Genomic DNA, 16,012 nt, shown 5'->3' with positions numbered 1-16,012 from the left:
CATCATATTTTCAAAGATCCCCATCTTCCAGCAACACACTTGGGGCTCACCTGCTGATGCAACTGCAGCTTCTCTGCAAACCTCCCACATCCTCTGTATACACAGCCTCATGGTATCTGCAAACACACCCACAACTCACAGGCCAATGCCTAGATCTCATTGCACACATCTCCAGAAAAGCACTTGCTCAAGGAGTACCATTGATTCCAAACCCGATTTGACCTGCAGATCTCTCCTTTTCTTTGTATAAATTTGCATCTCATTTGTGTGTCCATCTAAAGTGCACTGGCAGAGCCTCATATAGTCATCTCAAAGTCAGGGAGGCCTGGGGCTGGAAAGGAGGCTCCCAAGGGTCCTTCCCCCTACTTCCCCTGGGGCTCTTCATCCTCTTCCTCTTCCTCACCACTCTCCTCCTCTTCCAGGATGCTGACAAGCTCATCCCGTAGCACCCCCATCTCCAGCCCCAGGCTGCACAGCCGGCCCAGCAGCTGGACATCCACACAGCGCAGGTTCCCCTGCAGGTAGGAATGGAGGGTCATGAGCATGTTACCCCAGAGGGCAAGGGGTCCCCCCAGGAGCTACGTGAGAGCAGGTCCCAGCTCAAGTTGTGGCCCACAGCACCTGGGCAGGGTCCTTACTGTGACCCTGGACCGCAACTGCCCCCAGCTTCTCACAGTGTCTCTTCATCTCCACCTCTGTCTCTATCTCTCCACTTCATTGTCTCTCTCTCTCTCTCTGTCTTGGTCACTCTGTCTCTCTTGTCTATCTTATCTATTTCTGTTTCCTTCTCCAGCTCTCCAGTTTGTCCCTATCTAACAGTTCCTATCTTTCAAAGTCCCTGTCTCTGGGCCCGCCCGTGGCTCACTCGGGAGAGTGTGGTGCTGATAACACCAAGGCCACGGGTTCGGATCCCATATACGGATGGCCGGTTCGCTCACTGGCTGAGCGTGGTGCTCACAACACCAAGTCAAGGGTTAAGATCCCCTTACCGGTCATCTTTTAAAAAAAAAAAAAAAAAAAAAAAAAAAAAAGTCCCTGTCTCTATCTATTTCTGTTTCCCCATTTATCTGCCCCTGCCTTTGGATGCTTCCTTCTCTCTCTTTCTCTCTGAGATTCAGTCTGAGTCTCTCTATATCTGTTCGGTCTCTCAGTCTCTGCTTTCCTTTCCACCTCTGTGTCTCTCTTTGTGGATCTCTCTGTCTCTGTCTCTATTTCTCTATTCCTGCCTCTCAGTTTGTCTCTCAATCTCTCACCCTTTCTATTTTCATTCATTCTCCCTCCCTCCCTCACTCACCAGCTCCTCCCAGATCCACAGCAGACTCTCCCTGGTATCTCCAGGGCCTGCCCCTGGGGACACAAGGGTCAGGCCAGTGCTTTCCACTGGGGACCCCCCCCTCAGGGCCTGGGGAGGGGGGCCCAGCTCCAGAAGCACCAGTCCAGCCTGCCTCAGCTGCCTCCACAGCTCCATAGTCTCTGAGCAGTGGCTTCCAGCAGCAGGAAGTAGCAAGGTTCAGTTTGACCCAGTCCCCTGGGGAGCGATGGGTGGGGAGAGTAAAGGTGAACAAAAGGCCAGGCAGAGGCATCCCAAAGTCCATTATTCAGTGAGAATCAGCTGACCTCATGTTTTTTTCTTCTTCTAAAGTTTAACTCTAAAGTTTAACTCAACTCTGCTCACAAGGGTTCAACCACAGACTATCCTGGGGAGGTCCAACTCCAACCCTCCCCACCTCTGCTCAGGCCTGACCCTGATGGGTGCTCAGTTTGGTGCCTGTCCTCATCTGTGCTGCTCTCTCCCGGGTTCCTCCCACATCTCCAGCCTCTCCTCCTCAGCTTCCTTTGGTGCATTTTTCTCCATGTGACCTCTAGCTTGTCCATAGCTTGGTCCTTATCTGTACCCTTGGCTTGAGCCATCCTAGGACTTACCCCCCAGTGAGCCTGAGGGCGGGGAATGGCTTCCAGGGGTGCCAAGAAGATGGCCCCCTCAGCTGGGGTGCCTCAGTATCCATGTTGCTGGCCTACAGCTAAGCAGCCAATTCTGCTGACCCTGGACTCGCCTACAGTTATTATCACTATCAGGGTGGGCCCTGCCATGGAAAAGTCTGGGAAGCACTGCAGGCCACCCTCTGCCTTGACCCCCTCTTTCAGGCCCAAGGTGTTGAAATTCCATGTATATGTTATTAGCTCCCAAGTCGCAAACTCCAGTCCTGACCTTCCTCCTGAGCTCCAGACCCCTCCTCAGCAGCTCCACCTGGATGTCCTGCATGTCAAGGTGAATATGATCAAAACAGAACTCTCAGTTGAGACCTACCCCATCGGATTAATTTCCTGTTGCTGCTCTAACACGTTGGCTTAAAACAACATAAAGTTATTCTCTATAGTTCTGAGGGTCAGAAGTCTAAAGTGGGTTCACAGGGCTGCCTTCCTTCTGGAGCCTCTGGGAAGAACCCATTTCCTAGCCTTCTCCAGCTTCTGGAAGCCACCCGCCTTCCTTGGTTCATACTTCTTTCTTGTATCACTCCAACTATTTGAGCCCACCATCACGTCTCCTGACTCTGACCCTCTTGTCTCCCTCTGATAGGACCCTTGTGATTACATGGGTCCCATCCAATTATCCATGATAATCTCCCCATCTAGATTCTCAACTTCATCACATCTGCAAAATCCCTTTTACCATATAAAGTAACATAGTCTCTGAAAGAAAGTGAGCCGAGATGCCAGGTACCGTTCAAGCTTTATTAAAGAAAGAAATCTGCTAGGCTGTGCTCAGAGTGGCACAGGGCCCATGGCTGCCCTGAAAATGGTGGACAGCCCCAACAATGGGTTTGCGAGAGTTTATATTAGCTTTTGGGCACGAAATGTAGGGGGGTGGGGGGACCATTAGGTTGATGTAACTGGGTAGAGAACTGTGCCGACGCAGAAGCCTGAAAGTTGTTTCTAAGTCAGGAGGATTGTTGTAAAGGGAAGCGGGGAGGAGAGGAGGTGGGCAGCGCCATTTTGTACTTGGGCTTGTCTAAGATGGTGCTGGTTATGTTGCAGATCTACTAGTCTCAGTTTCCAGGGATTCACAGGACATGGATATCTGGGGTGGGGGGATGCAGAGGGGGACAGGATTCAGCCTGTCACACCCACCATCCCAAAGTTACTGCTTCTCCAGTTTCCTAATCTCCGTAAGTGATACCACTATCCTCTTAGTTTCTCAAGCTCGACCTTGAAAACAGGTCCAGAATCTGAGCACTTTTCACTATTTCCACTTACCTGTTGCTGATCCTATCCCCATCCATCTCTTGTTTGGACTACTGCAGTAGCCTCTTTGCTGGACCCCTGCACCCACCCTGGCCCTCTAAGGTCCGTTCTTACCTAGCAGAAATGATCTTTACAAAATGTAAATCAGATTTTGACACTCCTATCTTCCCATCGCAAATAGAATAGAACCCTCCCAGGCGTGCAGTCAGCTTCCTTCCTACCTCTCTGACCCAGTCTCTTACCTGTCTCTGCAAGCTGATTCCCACTCAGGGCCTGTACACTAGCTGTTACCTCTGCCTGGAACACTTTCCCCCTGGATCTTTGAATGGGCTGTTTCCTTCTATCATTCACTTCCACTTAAATGTTACCTCTTTAAAGAAGCCTTTGCTGATGGCCCTATACCAGTCACCCCTACTATATTGCATATCTTTATCTGCTTCCTTTCAAACGTTACCTGAAATTATCTTGCTTATTCATTTGTTTCCTATCCGTCCTCTCCCTGCCTGGAATGCTGACTCCCTGAAAGAGAGGCTGGGTCTGTCCTGCTCACCACGGTAACCTCAGCACTCAGAATAGTGTCTGTCACCACTTGGTAGGTGCTCGGTAAATATTTGTGGAATAAATTAATAAATTTCTACCCACAAGACTTCACAATGAACCTTCACGCTGAGATCTAGCCTTGAACTCCAGACTGAAGTTGAATACTTAACAATACTAGTCTTGAGATCTCACCTCAGCCTCCTACCCTGAAGTCTAACCCTGACACCCACTCGACCTTTCCCTCGCAAGACCCTGGTTTTTAAAAATGACCCGGGCTAGCCGGTTTGCTCAGTTGGTTAGACCGTGGCCTTGTAACACCAAGATCAAGGGCTCGGATCTCTGTACAGGCCAGACGCGAAAAACAACAACGAAAAATGAAACGGCGAGTTTTCAACCACATCATTCCCTGTTTTAAAGAGGTAGCGAGTAAGGACTGGAGGAACAAGGAAGCTCAGGGAGACTACCACTGCAGTCAGAGCAAAGGAGGGTACTGTAACAGGAAGAACCGCCCACCCTCTCCTAGGGAAAGAGCCCTTCTAAGGCCCATAGACAGGGCGCTCGGAACAATCCTAAAACCCTAGTAAAAAGTGCTTGCGCCTTTAAGAGGAGGGTTGGAAAACGGAGGGGCGTGGCCACAGGAGAAGACGTTCACTACTGAACCAGGTGGGTTGAATAAGAAAAGGCCGGCCCCTTCCGGTTACGTAACTCTCACAAGATGGCAGCGCCCAGAGCGGTAGGTGACCGGATACCCTAGAACTCCCAAAATTGAAATCCACGCTGCACCCTCTGCCTTTAGGGCTTCTGTCGGCGCCCAGGGGAGCAAAGAGCTGTGAGGGAGTAGGAGCACCTCTCGCTAAGCCTTACAATGGGAGTGTGGCTATTGGGGGCCGGGAAGGATCCCTGGGGGTTGCAGGTGGTGGAGCTTTATCTAATTTTTTTTTTGACAGCTGGCCAGTTTGGGGACACGAACTTTTGACCTTAGTGTTATAACACCGCGCTCTAAGCAACTGAACAACCGCCCAGCCCGCGGAGGACCTTTAGAGAGCAAGGGTGGGCGGGGACTACGCGGAGAGAAACCAATGGGGAAGGAGGAAGTGTGTGCTGAGGGAAGGAGCGCCTAGCCAATCAGAGGGAAAGATACGACCGCGCGCTCAGGGAGCCAATGGGAAGGCGAGGGTGGGACGTAGAGGGGAAGAGGATTTGTGAAGGGATTGGCCAAGAATCTGGGATTAGGTCCTAGGGTAGAAGACCAAAGGATAAATTTAAGGGAAATTCGTGAGAGATTTAAGAATTTTGATGGAAAACCAGTTATGATTGGAGGAAAGGGGAGGGACCAAGAGGGTATTTGGGAGTTTCAAGGGAGGGACCTGGGGGAAATTAAGGGGAGAATTTTCGATATTCGCTAAGAGAACTTAGAATTGGGTAAAATCAAGGAATAAATTTAGGGTCCATTAAAGAAAGAGATTGGGAGTTTTAAAATTTTGAGGGAAAATTAGGGTTTGGGCAAAATTATGGGGAGAATTTGTGGAAAAGAGGAGAATTTGGTTAAAGCAAAGAGAAATTTGGGCAGATTTAGAGGAGACCTTGGAAAGGAAATTGAAGAGTTTGGGGGCTTCTTCCCCTTTTTCTTCTTCTTTAGCCACCTCTCTTCATTTTCCTACGTTCCTCTTAAAGGTGTTGCATATTTACTCTTCTCAGTTTAGGGATTATTCGGAGCACCATCTCCATTGTAAATTATGGGTGGTTTGGGGGAAAAAATTAAGGTTACATTTGGGGGAAAGAAATGGGTCATTCAGGAAGACCCCAGTGAGTATTGGGTGAAATTTAGGGGCTAATATGTGGGAAATTAAGAAGTCAGAAAATGGAGGTTTTGAGAGAAAAATAAGGTTTTGGAAAAATTAGGGAAGAATTTAAGAAAACCAAGAATGTTTGGCTAAATGAAGGAGAGAATTACGGTTGACTAAGGGGAAGAAGTTGGGAAAAACATGGGGAAGTTTCTGGAATCCCAAAGAAGGAATTTAGAAGTCCTGAAAGGAGAATTTAGCAGGAGTCAGGAAGCAGGGGGGTTGAGGGTTATTGGAGCAAGAACTGGGGGATCCACTGTCTCTCACAGGAGGTTCCAGGCTCAGTCCCTCCTTTCATCTCCCCCAGTTCTTGCGCCTGGTGGCCCCAATATGGAATGGGAGTACCAGGAGCATACATGGCCTGAGTGGGGAGATGGCCCCAGAGGGCAATCAGAGGAAGAGGACACTGCTGCAGCTCCTGACTGACTGCTTCCGTGACGTGGAGGCTCTGAGGGAGTACTTGCTCCAAAAGCAACTGTCAAATGTGCATCAGAAAAATCGGTGAGAATGCCTGGCCTGTAAGACTGTGTGGAGCTCCTGCTGCTCAGACCTCACCAGTCAGAGCCCAGATCCTGCCCTTACCACTCCCAGGCAACATCATGGTTTCCATGCCAGCCTTGCCAACCCTTGTGTCTTCATCTCCATCCTACACCCTTCTCAAGGACTCCTGCTCATCGAGGCAGTTTGCAGCCACCAGCTCCATTCAAGGTCTAGCTGGCATCTCAAACCTAACATGGCTAAAACCAAACCCTTGATTTCTCCCTAAAAAAATCTCACCCCCAAGTCTTCCCCATCTCAGTAAATGGTACCACCCAGTTGTTCAGGCCAATTCCTTTTATTTTTTTTAAAGATGACCAGTAATGGGATCTTAACCCTTGACTTGGTGTTGTCAGCACCACGTTCTCCAGAGTGAGCTAACCAGCCATCCCTATATAGGGATCTGAACCCATGGCCTTGGTGTTATCAGCACCACACTCTCCCAAGTGAGCCACTGGCCAGCCCTTGCTCAGGCCAAATTCTAAAGAGTCATTCCCGATTGATCTCATTGTTTCCCTGCCCTCCACATCCAGTCCATCAATAAAATTCTAGAATGTCCCAAATTTGGCCAGTTCTTTTTGCCTCTACTGTTCATAGCCTTGTCTGAACTCCTTCATTTTATGGTTGGATTACTTCAGTAATCTCCTAACTGGTCACCTTTCACCCCTATTCACCCCTATTATATATAGTCTACCAAGGACTCTTAAGAAAGTAAAATAGATAATATTACCGCCCTGCTTTAAAACTCTCAAATGGTTTCCGGTAGAAACTAGAATAAAAGCCAGTCTCCAAGACCTAAAACTTGGCCACTGCTGAGCTTTGAGACCCCTGCCAGGGACTCCCCTCACCCCCACCAGCATGGTGTCCTTATTGCTGTTCATTCAGCCATCCTCATTTGAGCCTCCGAGCCTTTATACTCGGTTCCTCTGGCCTGGCAGGCCCTTGCCTTGACCTTCACATTCCTTCTCACCACCCAAGGCTCTGCTCAAATGTCACCTCCTCTGAGAAGCATTTCTTAACACCCAAACTAAATTAGCCTCCACCATCCCCACCCCGACCCAAGCCACTCCCAGTCAGTCTCTTCCATGGTTTACTTTTATCACAGAATTTATACTCTCTTCAATTTACTGTTATTTCTTGGTTATCCATCTTGTCTCGTAAATAACTTGACAAAGGCAGGGACGGTTATGTGACCAAAGCCTTGGTCACTGCTGTGCCCCTGGTGCCCAGCACTTAACAGGCACTCAATAAATGTTTGCAGCCTGACTCAATCTGTCTGTTTGCCTTGTGCTCTGGACTTCAACCCCCTCGGCAGTGTTGAGGTATGCTGAGGAGTGCGGTGCTCCCCAGGACTCACCCTTGGCTACCATTTTCTTGGCAGATCCTTCACCCACATTGAGGAGCAATACGGCCCATACATCGGAGGTGCCTTTTTCATCCTGAAGCAGGGAGGCGCAGTCAAGTATGACAGCAAAGGTTTTGGAACGGGTGGGGGAGGTGGTGGAGTGTCTCTCTAAGGCCCAGGCTCTGCAGTCAGACAGGCTTTGCTGTGAGTACCCCCAGTCTCTGCTACCTACTGGCTGTGTGGCTTGGGACTTGTCCCTAAGCTTCAATTTTGTCATACGTAAAATGGGATAGTGATCATATCTAACCTGCAAAGTTTACTATAAAGACTGAATGGGGGAAGAGGGAGGGAGGAAAAGTAGGAATTGGTAAAGGGACATGAAAATTAACTATATCAGGGCCGGCCTGTGGCTCACTTGGGAGAGTGTAGTGCTGATAACACCAAGGCCAAGGGTTCGCATCTCTATATAGGGATGGCCGGTTGGCTCACTTGGAAGAACGTGGTGCTAACACCACCAAGTCAAGGGTTAAGATCCCCTTACCTGTCATGTTTTAAAAAAAAAAAAATCAACTATATCGTATATTGATAAATTAAAATTTAAAAAAAAGAAAGACTGAACGGGATTTTGCAATCTAAACATTTGCAGCTAGGTCTGGCATAGCTTATGTACTCCATGTTAAATTTTCTCTCTTTTCTCCTACCCCCTTTCCTTTCTCCTTCCCTTTCTCTTCCTCTCCCCCCCCCCCTTATTTTTTCTTCTTTTTGGAAAAATGACTCATGTAGATTACATCTATCCCTCATCTTTGTTCTAATTAAAACTTTTATCTGATTTGAGCACTTACAATAACTTCCTTAGAAACATGTTTGAAAATGTCTCTTAACTTTTACCCATCTACGAAGATTCTTGCATTGTAGATCTTTGCCATTATGTTATTAGTAATCTCAGACTCCAGGTGTGTAAAATTGGTGAAACATTCCATTTTTGATGGGATTGTCACAAGATCCAATAAAATCATCCATGTAAATCCCTTAGTACAGGGCCCACTATTTAGGAAGCCCACCATACACAGTACAGTTATTTTATTATATGGCGCTGGGGGGAATTCTCAAGAGGTTGGAGGCCTGGGGAGTGGTGGGGTGCCCTGCTGACACTCCCTCTCTCACCCTTTTCCAGGTTTCAGGACAAGGAGTGGATCAGGCCAGATGGGCGTGGTCGTTTCCCTCTTGAGTTCTTAAAGTTCCAGGCCGTGCCTGTAGAGGCTGTTGATGCCAGTGGCTGTGCCATCAACTACCAGGGCCTAGACAACCTATGTGAGTGGGGCGGGGTGGAGATGGGAAAGGCCTCGTGTTTTCTCTTTGGTGGGGGGCTCCAGAAGGGCCCTTTGCCATTCCTCTCTCTCCCCGCTGCAGTGTCCATGAAGGAGCTCCAGTCCTTGTCACTGAAGCGCTGCCCCCATGTGGATGATTGGTGTCTCAGCCATCTCCACCCTCTGGCCAACTCACTACAGGAGCTCTTGCTGGCGGGTTGCCCCCAAGTCTCCGAACGGGGCCTCGCCTGCCTCCACCACCTCCAGTGAGTCCTCACCTCAGGCTGGACCTCATGCAGGGCATTGCCCACCCAACACAGATGAAGGAGAGAAATTGGGGTGGGGGGTGCTGTTGGGCAGTTCCCCATATTCCACAAACTGAGAGTGTTTGCGGTGGGTAAGCACAGATGAACAGTCAAAGCGAGTCTCTGGGAGAATGAAAAGACTCCTGGGTTTTCTTCCTTGTTGTTGTAATAAAAACTCCATGATATTTACATTGTTGCAGAACCAGAGGAACCACTGTGTAATTAACACAGTGGCTTTCATGTACTTGGACAGCTGTAAAGATTTATTTTTATTTTAGGAAAGTAGGGGTTGAAATTGGGGCCAGTACCCATCCCCCCCCCCACACACACACTCTCTCTCTCTCTCTCTCTCTCTCTCTCTCTCTCTCTCTCTCTCTCTCACACACACACACACTAACACTCACTCAAACACACTCACACACTATCCTTATGCCGGCCTCCTGCCCCTCTTGCCACTTTCAGGAACCTCCGCAGACTGGATATCTCAGACCTCCCTTCCGTGGCCAACCCAGGCCTCACTCAGATCTTGATGGAAGAGATGCTGCCCAACTGTGAGGTTCTGGGGGTTGACTGGGCCCAGAGTCTGAAGTTAGAGTTGGAGGAACAGCCTCGGGACACAGCCTAGCCTTCAGCCCCCTCCCCACTCAAGCAGGACCTCAGTGGGGCTATGTGGAATGTCCAGCAGCTCTGCACACTTCCAGTTGGGTTCACTCAACATGGGGGTGGGGTGTGGCACTGGCAGATCAGAGGAAAGGAGAGCATGAGGTCAGGGTGTTTATTCCTGGCTGTCCTTGGCTGGAGTTCACACTCCTGAGAGGTGTGTGGAGGGAAAGGCTCCAGGCTGCAAGTAGCCTCAGAGAGCTGCACACTCACCTTCGTGGTTTCCCCACACCTGGCCCACACCTTGTCAAGAGACTCTTCTCAAACTGTCCTCATGAGTGTGCTGCTGTTTCTTGCAGGGACCTTGACTGATACAGGGGGGTGCTATGGCACTTTACAGGGATGGTGCTTCCCCTGCAGGACTGGTCTCACTGTAGGATGTGTGGCATCCTTGGCCCACGCTCACTAAAGACCAGTAGCACCCCAAGTCCCGTGGTGTTGCTGCTTACCAATTTATTGACTCTGTGCTGCATGTTCAACTGTTTCGTCTTCCCTGTGAAAATGGATCTGGGTTTTTGAAATATTTTTCCTTTGCCAACTGACATGATAGGCTTTGTCAGTAGAGGGCGCTTGAGAGACATTACGGGAGGAAAGGACTTTGCTCCCGGGTTCTGCTTCAGTTTGGTGTGCTCCTCCCACACATGCAACTTCTCCAGCGTCTGTGTCCTGCAGTGCTTGTGGCTTCCCCAGTACACAGCTCCTGAAGTGCCAGATGGTCAGCAGCTTCCCCTGCCACCCCTCATCCACCAGCACTTTCATAGGAGGCATAGTGCCTCTGCTGAGGCACTGCTCTGTGAACCACTTTCCCCAGCACCCCAGGTGATTCCAAGGCATTTTACCAATGAATCCCTGGTTATCCAATTCACTGTTAAAGTCAATAATTCTTTATATTAAACTTTCCCTGTTCAAATTACTGTGTGGGTTTTCTCTCCTGATTGGATCCAGACAGTGTCCCAGGAGATAGACTCATGAGATTCGGGGACTGTTACGGTTTTGCCTCTGGGCTTGAGTGCAGCACTGAGCTCCTTGCTGATGGGAAACGGGAGGCTAGAAATCCACAGCATGCAGTGATAGCACAGTCCAGCTCTTACCTGTGGTGGACAATGATGAGGTACAACTGAAGCACCTGCCCTAGGAGCTGCTGTGCATGACAGTTGTGACAATTCTAAAGACCAGAGTGTTGGGTGGGTTCTTTGAAGTGCCCTTGAATGCTTATAAATAGACAACGACAAGCTCCGGTCTGTTAGCGCCACAGTCTGAGAACTAAAGAGCTTCCATGATAGCCCCAATGTTCTTACTTCTTTGGAATGAGGTCATCTTGTTGGACCCAGGGCATACAGACAATCTGGAACTCCCAAGTTACTCCGAGTCTCCCTTACCAGTGTCTGAGGAGCCCACCAGCTGTCCTGTGCCTGGGAACCTTGTGATGATCTCACCTGGGGCAGATGCCTTGAAAGAGGGTGTTTAGTCTTAAGACACCACAAGTACCTCCTGGTGCCATATCTATGGTCGAATCTCAACTTGCTCCAGGGGTACAGCTGCCCACGAGGACCAAGGAGGAAACAGCTAATACACTAAAGAACAAGACTTTGCAAATATATATACAGTTACAGTCGGGAAACCTGGAAAATGTGTGTAGGAGTAGATTCTCAGGGTATTAGACCAATAAGGTGGATATAACACTAGCTCAGGCCAAATTCATTGGTATACAAGATTCCAGATTTAATGGATTACCTTGTGCAGCTGGAAGTGGTCTAACAGCTTACTTGGTTGGCTGACTGGAACTTGGACCCAACAGTGGCCTACAGCTAATGAGACTAGGACCACTCTGGCATAATATGGACAAAGGGAAACCAACAGACTTAGGGAGATGGAAATGTTGGATTGGAATGATCATGTTCGACAGGCATACCCATCCACCCTAACTATGTTCCACAAGAAGGCACCTCTTACAGCCAGTTTCTCATTACTCCAAGCTCGTGTTATGGTAAACTTTTCCCCCCTTTAGGTGGCTGGCTGGTATGGGGATCTGAACCTGTGATCCTGGTGTTATCAGCACCATGCTCTAAACAAGTGAGCTAACCAGACAGCCCGCATAGTTAATCCTTTTTTACATTGAACTTCCCTGTTCCAATTGCTGAGTGGTTTCTTTCTCCTGATTGGACCCAGACTGACTGGTGCACATAGCAACCAGCACTGCACCCTCCGAGATTTCCCAACACCCCAGGAGGGGCAATACCACCCCTGGGAGAAGATAGGTGAGTCAGGAGAGCTCAGGGGGCCTTGCCACGCACTCTCCCAGTCCTGGGGTGAGGTGGACTTGGAGATTCCTTCCGGAGGTGCTCAGACCCCTTCCCCCAGCCCCTGGCTGTCATTTCCCACTCTAGCTTTCATTCCATTAGCATTCACCACTTCCTCTCCACTCTCTTCCTCTAGCTATTCCCATGGGCTCCTTTATTCAAACTTGGGAGGAAATCATGGCTGGACAGATAATAAACTGCTGTGGCTGACAGATTGGGTTCCTGAGATGATCTGGACCAGGGTAGGGTGAAGGGAGTCAGCCCAGGCTTAATGGGTGGCCCTTAGTCCTACCCCAGGTCAGACCCATCCACATCCCCAGACAGCTGATGCAGCCCCAACAGCAGAGGCCTCTGGAGGGCAGGGACATAAACACAGGCAGACACTCCTGTCCCAGAGGGGCCGGATGTGAGTGTTCCTGGAGTTGCTCTGCAGCTGTGGGAGGGCCAGGCCCCAGGACAAGGCTGGCTGTAGGGCTAGAGGTGGGGTACAGAGTAGGAATGGATTCCCACCCTGTCGGGCAGGCAGCCCAGACACTGAAAGGGATGGAGGACGTGCAGAGGGTCAGTTTACCTCTGGGGGCTCCCTGTGTGCCCCATGTGCCCCAGCCCATCACCCACCACTGCCCTCTCCCTTTCTTTTCCTCTCTTGTTCCTCCTCAGTTCCCTCTCTGCCTCTCCCTGGGTCTGGCTCTGTGTTCTTGGAATCCCTGCTCTCTGCTCTCCACCTGCCTCTCTATTTTTTTTTTTTTTTTTTTTTTTTAAAAGATGACCGGTAAGGGGATCTCAACCCTTGGCTTGGTGTTGTCAGCACCACCCTCAGCCAGTGAGCAAACTGGCCATCCCTATATAGGATCCGAACCCGTGGCCTTGGTGTTATCAGCACCGCACTCTACGGAGTGAGCCACGGGCCGGCCTTCCACCTGCCTCTCTAAATCTCTTTCCCTCCACGCTCCCCAACAGGGGTTTCCTGACTACCCTTATCTCTTTCTTGCCATCTCCATTTCCACCCTTCCCTCCCTCCCATCCACCTTCCCCGTCTCTCTCTTCTCCCAGCTCTCTCCACTTCCTGACTCACCCTCTCTGTCTCTCCTCTCTCTCCTCTCTGCCTGAGGTCGGCCTGGCTGTCTTTCCCTCCAGGTCTCTGCCTCTCCCTGCTTCTCCTCACCCACCCCCCACCCTGACTCTAGGCAGCAACAACAAACATTCGTATCTCTGGCAGGCCGATCCATTCCCACTCAGCACATTCACAGTTGTCTGCTGGCCACAGACTGGCGCCAGCACCCTGGCCTCCCCGTCTTTGCCTCTTTGGGACTCTACACCATAGGTCACTCTGACACTACCCAGCCCCGGCTCAGGACCAGTCCTCAGCCTCTCCCTCCCTTGGACTCTCTCCCCTAGCCCCTGGTTCTCCCCTCCCAGGCCTTGCAGGGATCCCCGTCTGTTCCTGTGGCCACCCCCTGCACCTTTCCGGTGGCTGTCTCACCAGAAAACCAGCCCTAACACGCCAGAGTCTGTCTCTAGGTCGGCCTCCTGCCCTCCTTCCCTTCCCTCCTCCCTCAGCCCCGCCCCAGCCCCTCCCGGCCCCTGGGGCTCTCCATGCCTCCTGTTCCCCTCCCGCCCCACTGGACTGGCTGGGCTAGGCTGGGCTGGGAGACACAACGCGCCGCACCGGCAAGGGCAGAACAGAGGGAGACGAGGGAGGGCCTGACCGGAGGCCCGGCAGGGTGCCGGAGCTGGCAGGAGCCAGACCCAGAGGTAAAGAGGAGCCGGAACTCTGGTTCCCCAGACCCTGGGGGGGGGGGCTATAGGGGGGAGATAGGCTGGGCTTCTAAGAAGGTGGAAGGAGCTAATCCCAGCAAACTAGGAATCAAGCGATCCTGATTCCTGGTGAGAGGGATGAATGGAGGGAGAGGGAGGAGACAGGAATGGTAAATTCCTAGTCCCCGGGGTGGAGATGGGGAATAGGTAGACCTTCTGGGTTTCTAGGAAGGTGTAAGGAGTTGTACCCAGAGTCAAAAGAACAGGGTGTTGGGATGGGATTGGAATAGGGTATTCCTCGGTCTAAGAGTAAGGAGGAGTTGGGTCCTTGGGTGGGAGGAGCTGTTTAGGGTCTGGGACTGAGAGAAGCTATTACAGGGGTTGGCTGGGACTGTGGGAGACTGAGAGGCTGTTTGCCTGGGGCCTCCAGAGAGGGCCCATCCCTGCTCCCTAAAGGCCTCTGTGGCTCCCTGTGGCTCCCTTGTAGCTCCTGTAGCTGCCCGTTCCCTGGGCTGGGTCATGCGCTGTCCCAAGTGCCTTCTCTGCCTGTCAGCACTGCTCACGCTCCTGGGCCTCAAAGTGTACATCGAGTGGACATCCGAGTCTCGGCTTAGTAAGGCCTATCCAGGATCCCGGGGCACCCTGCCAGGCCCCACGCCAGTCAACCCTGAGCCCACCCTGCCTGCCAACCTCTCAGTGCGCCTGGGCCAGACTGGCCCACTGCCCTCAGCTTACTGGAACCAGCAGCAGTGGAGGCTAGTGGCCCTGCCCAGTGGGGACAGCGTTGAGGAAGGGGGCTGCCAGGCCTGGGGGGCTGCTGCCGCGGCAGAAATCCCTGACTTTCCCTCCTACCCTGAGGACCTCCGCCGCTTCTTGCTGTCAGCAGCCTGTCGGAGCTTCCCGCAGTGGCTGCCTGGAGGAGGAGGCAGCCAAGTGTCCAGCTGCTCGGATACTGATGTCCCCTACCTACTGTTGGCTGTCAAGTCAGAACCTGGGCGCTTTGCAGAACGACAGGCTGTGAGGGAGACGTGGGGCAGTCCAGCCCCTGGGATCCGGCTGCTCTTCCTGCTGGGGTCTCCGACAGGTGATGGGGGGCCTGACCTAGGCTCACTGGTGGCCTGGGAGAGCCATCGCTACAGTGACCTACTGCTCTGGGACTTCCTTGATGTCCCCTTCAACCAGACGCTCAAAGACCTGCTGCTGCTGGCCTGGCTGGGCCGCCACTGCCCCAACGTGAATTTTGTTCTGCAAGCTCAGGACAATGCCTTTGTGCACACCTCTGCCCTGCTGGATCACCTGCAGGCCCTGCCACCCACCTGGGCTCGAAGCCTCTACCTGGGTGAGGTCTTCACCCAGGCCAAACCCCTCCGGAAGCCTGGAGGACCCTTTTATGTGCCTGGGTCCTTCTTCGAAGGTGGCTACCCGGCCTATGCAAGTGGAGGTGGCTACGTCATCGCGGGGCGCCTGGCACCCTGGCTACTGCGGGCGGCAGCCCGTGTGGCACCCTTCCCCTTTGATGATGTCTACACTGGCCTTTGCTTCCGTGCTCTGGGCCTGGTGCCCCGGGCCCACCCAGGCTTCCTCACAGCCTGGCCAGCAGACCGCACCACCGATCCCTGCACTCTCCGCAACCTGCTGTTGGTACGGCCCCTCAGCCCTCAGGACAGCATTCGGCTCTGGAAACAACTACAAGATCCACAGCTCCAATGCTGAGCCTCAGTGGGGAGGGCAGGGGTAGGGAAGGCTGCTCTGGCCTGGGACCGATGCCTGCCCCTTGCTTGGTCCCTCCTTCCAGGCCTTGGTGTGAGGGAGGAGGTCCAAGAAGCTGGACTTCTTGAGCCTCTCCTGGGACATTCCCAGCCAGTGCACTGGGCAGGCAGGATAAGTGGTGAATCGTTTTTGTCTGCTTTTTGTTTTTGAAAAATATGCACTCACCACTCTGAGGCCTGGAATTGTTTTTGCGTCTGTGGGCCCCAGAATGGGATGGAGCAGAGCTCAGCCATGCCCTGACTTTCATATTAGACAACCCCCTTAGTAGGCAGGGCCAGCTCCAATGAACTTCTTTGTCACTTTGGTGGACACCAGGCTTGTCCCATTCTGTGGAAGAACAGGAGGCAATCTGTGGAAAACCCCCATCCCCACCCTGTCTGCTGAAGCTGACCCTCCAGCTTGC

The 16,012-nt window shown here is 51.8% G+C and overlaps 3 protein-coding genes across 3 annotated transcripts; 2 read left to right on the top strand and 1 right to left on the bottom strand.

Annotated features, from left to right (window-relative positions):
* Positions 1-362: 362 nt before the first annotated feature.
* LOC134387419 (glutamate-rich protein 4-like) lies at positions 363-1,468 on the bottom strand. The gene is made up of 2 exons (XM_063109898.1): positions 1,295-1,468; positions 363-515 (listed from the first exon to the last, which is right to left on the bottom strand). The coding sequence occupies exons 1-2, from the start codon at positions 1,466-1,468 to the stop codon at positions 363-365; spliced, it is 327 nt and encodes a 108-aa protein (XP_062965968.1).
* Positions 1,469-4,479: 3,011 nt separating this feature from the next.
* DMAC2 (distal membrane arm assembly component 2) lies at positions 4,480-10,691 on the top strand. The gene is made up of 6 exons (XM_063110689.1): positions 4,480-4,516; positions 5,935-6,128; positions 7,546-7,626; positions 8,684-8,820; positions 8,920-9,082; positions 9,584-10,691. The coding sequence occupies exons 1-6, from the start codon at positions 4,499-4,501 to the stop codon at positions 9,744-9,746; spliced, it is 756 nt and encodes a 251-aa protein (XP_062966759.1). The 5' UTR covers positions 4,480-4,498; the 3' UTR covers positions 9,747-10,691.
* Positions 10,692-13,739: 3,048 nt separating this feature from the next.
* On the top strand, positions 13,740-15,738 carry B3GNT8 (UDP-GlcNAc:betaGal beta-1,3-N-acetylglucosaminyltransferase 8). The gene is made up of 2 exons (XM_063112803.1): positions 13,740-13,836; positions 14,327-15,738. The coding sequence occupies exon 2, from the start codon at positions 14,359-14,361 to the stop codon at positions 15,550-15,552; it is 1,194 nt and encodes a 397-aa protein (XP_062968873.1). The 5' UTR covers positions 13,740-13,836; positions 14,327-14,358; the 3' UTR covers positions 15,553-15,738.
* Positions 15,739-16,012: the final 274 nt, after the last annotated feature.

The sequence above is a fragment of the Cynocephalus volans genome, chromosome 10 (genome assembly GCF_027409185.1).
Source record: "Cynocephalus volans isolate mCynVol1 chromosome 10, mCynVol1.pri, whole genome shotgun sequence".
NCBI lineage: Eukaryota > Metazoa > Chordata > Mammalia > Dermoptera > Cynocephalidae > Cynocephalus > Cynocephalus volans.
This window is presented reverse-complemented; position numbering and strand designations above follow the sequence as displayed.

What these genes read in the sequence shown, in the direction of transcription:
- LOC134387419 (XM_063109898.1), bottom strand. Translation starts at nt 1,468, where the DNA reads ATGGAGCTGTGGAGGCAGCTGAGGCAGGCTGGACTGGTGCTTCTGGAG. An exon ending in TGTGGATCTGGGAGGAGCTG is followed by an intron (nt 516 to 1,294) that starts GTGAGTGAGGGA and finishes TCCTACCTGCAG; the next exon opens with GGGAACCTGCGCTGTGTGGA.
- DMAC2 (XM_063110689.1), top strand. An exon ending in AAGCAGGGAGGCGCAGTCAA is followed by an intron (nt 7,627 to 8,683) that starts GTATGACAGCAA and finishes ACCCTTTTCCAG; the next exon opens with GTTTCAGGACAAGGAGTGGA. An exon ending in CCAGGGCCTAGACAACCTAT is followed by an intron (nt 8,821 to 8,919) that starts GTGAGTGGGGCG and finishes TCCCCGCTGCAG; the next exon opens with TGTCCATGAAGGAGCTCCAG.
- B3GNT8 (XM_063112803.1), top strand. Translation starts at nt 14,359, where the DNA reads ATGCGCTGTCCCAAGTGCCTTCTCTGCCTGTCAGCACTGCTCACGCTC.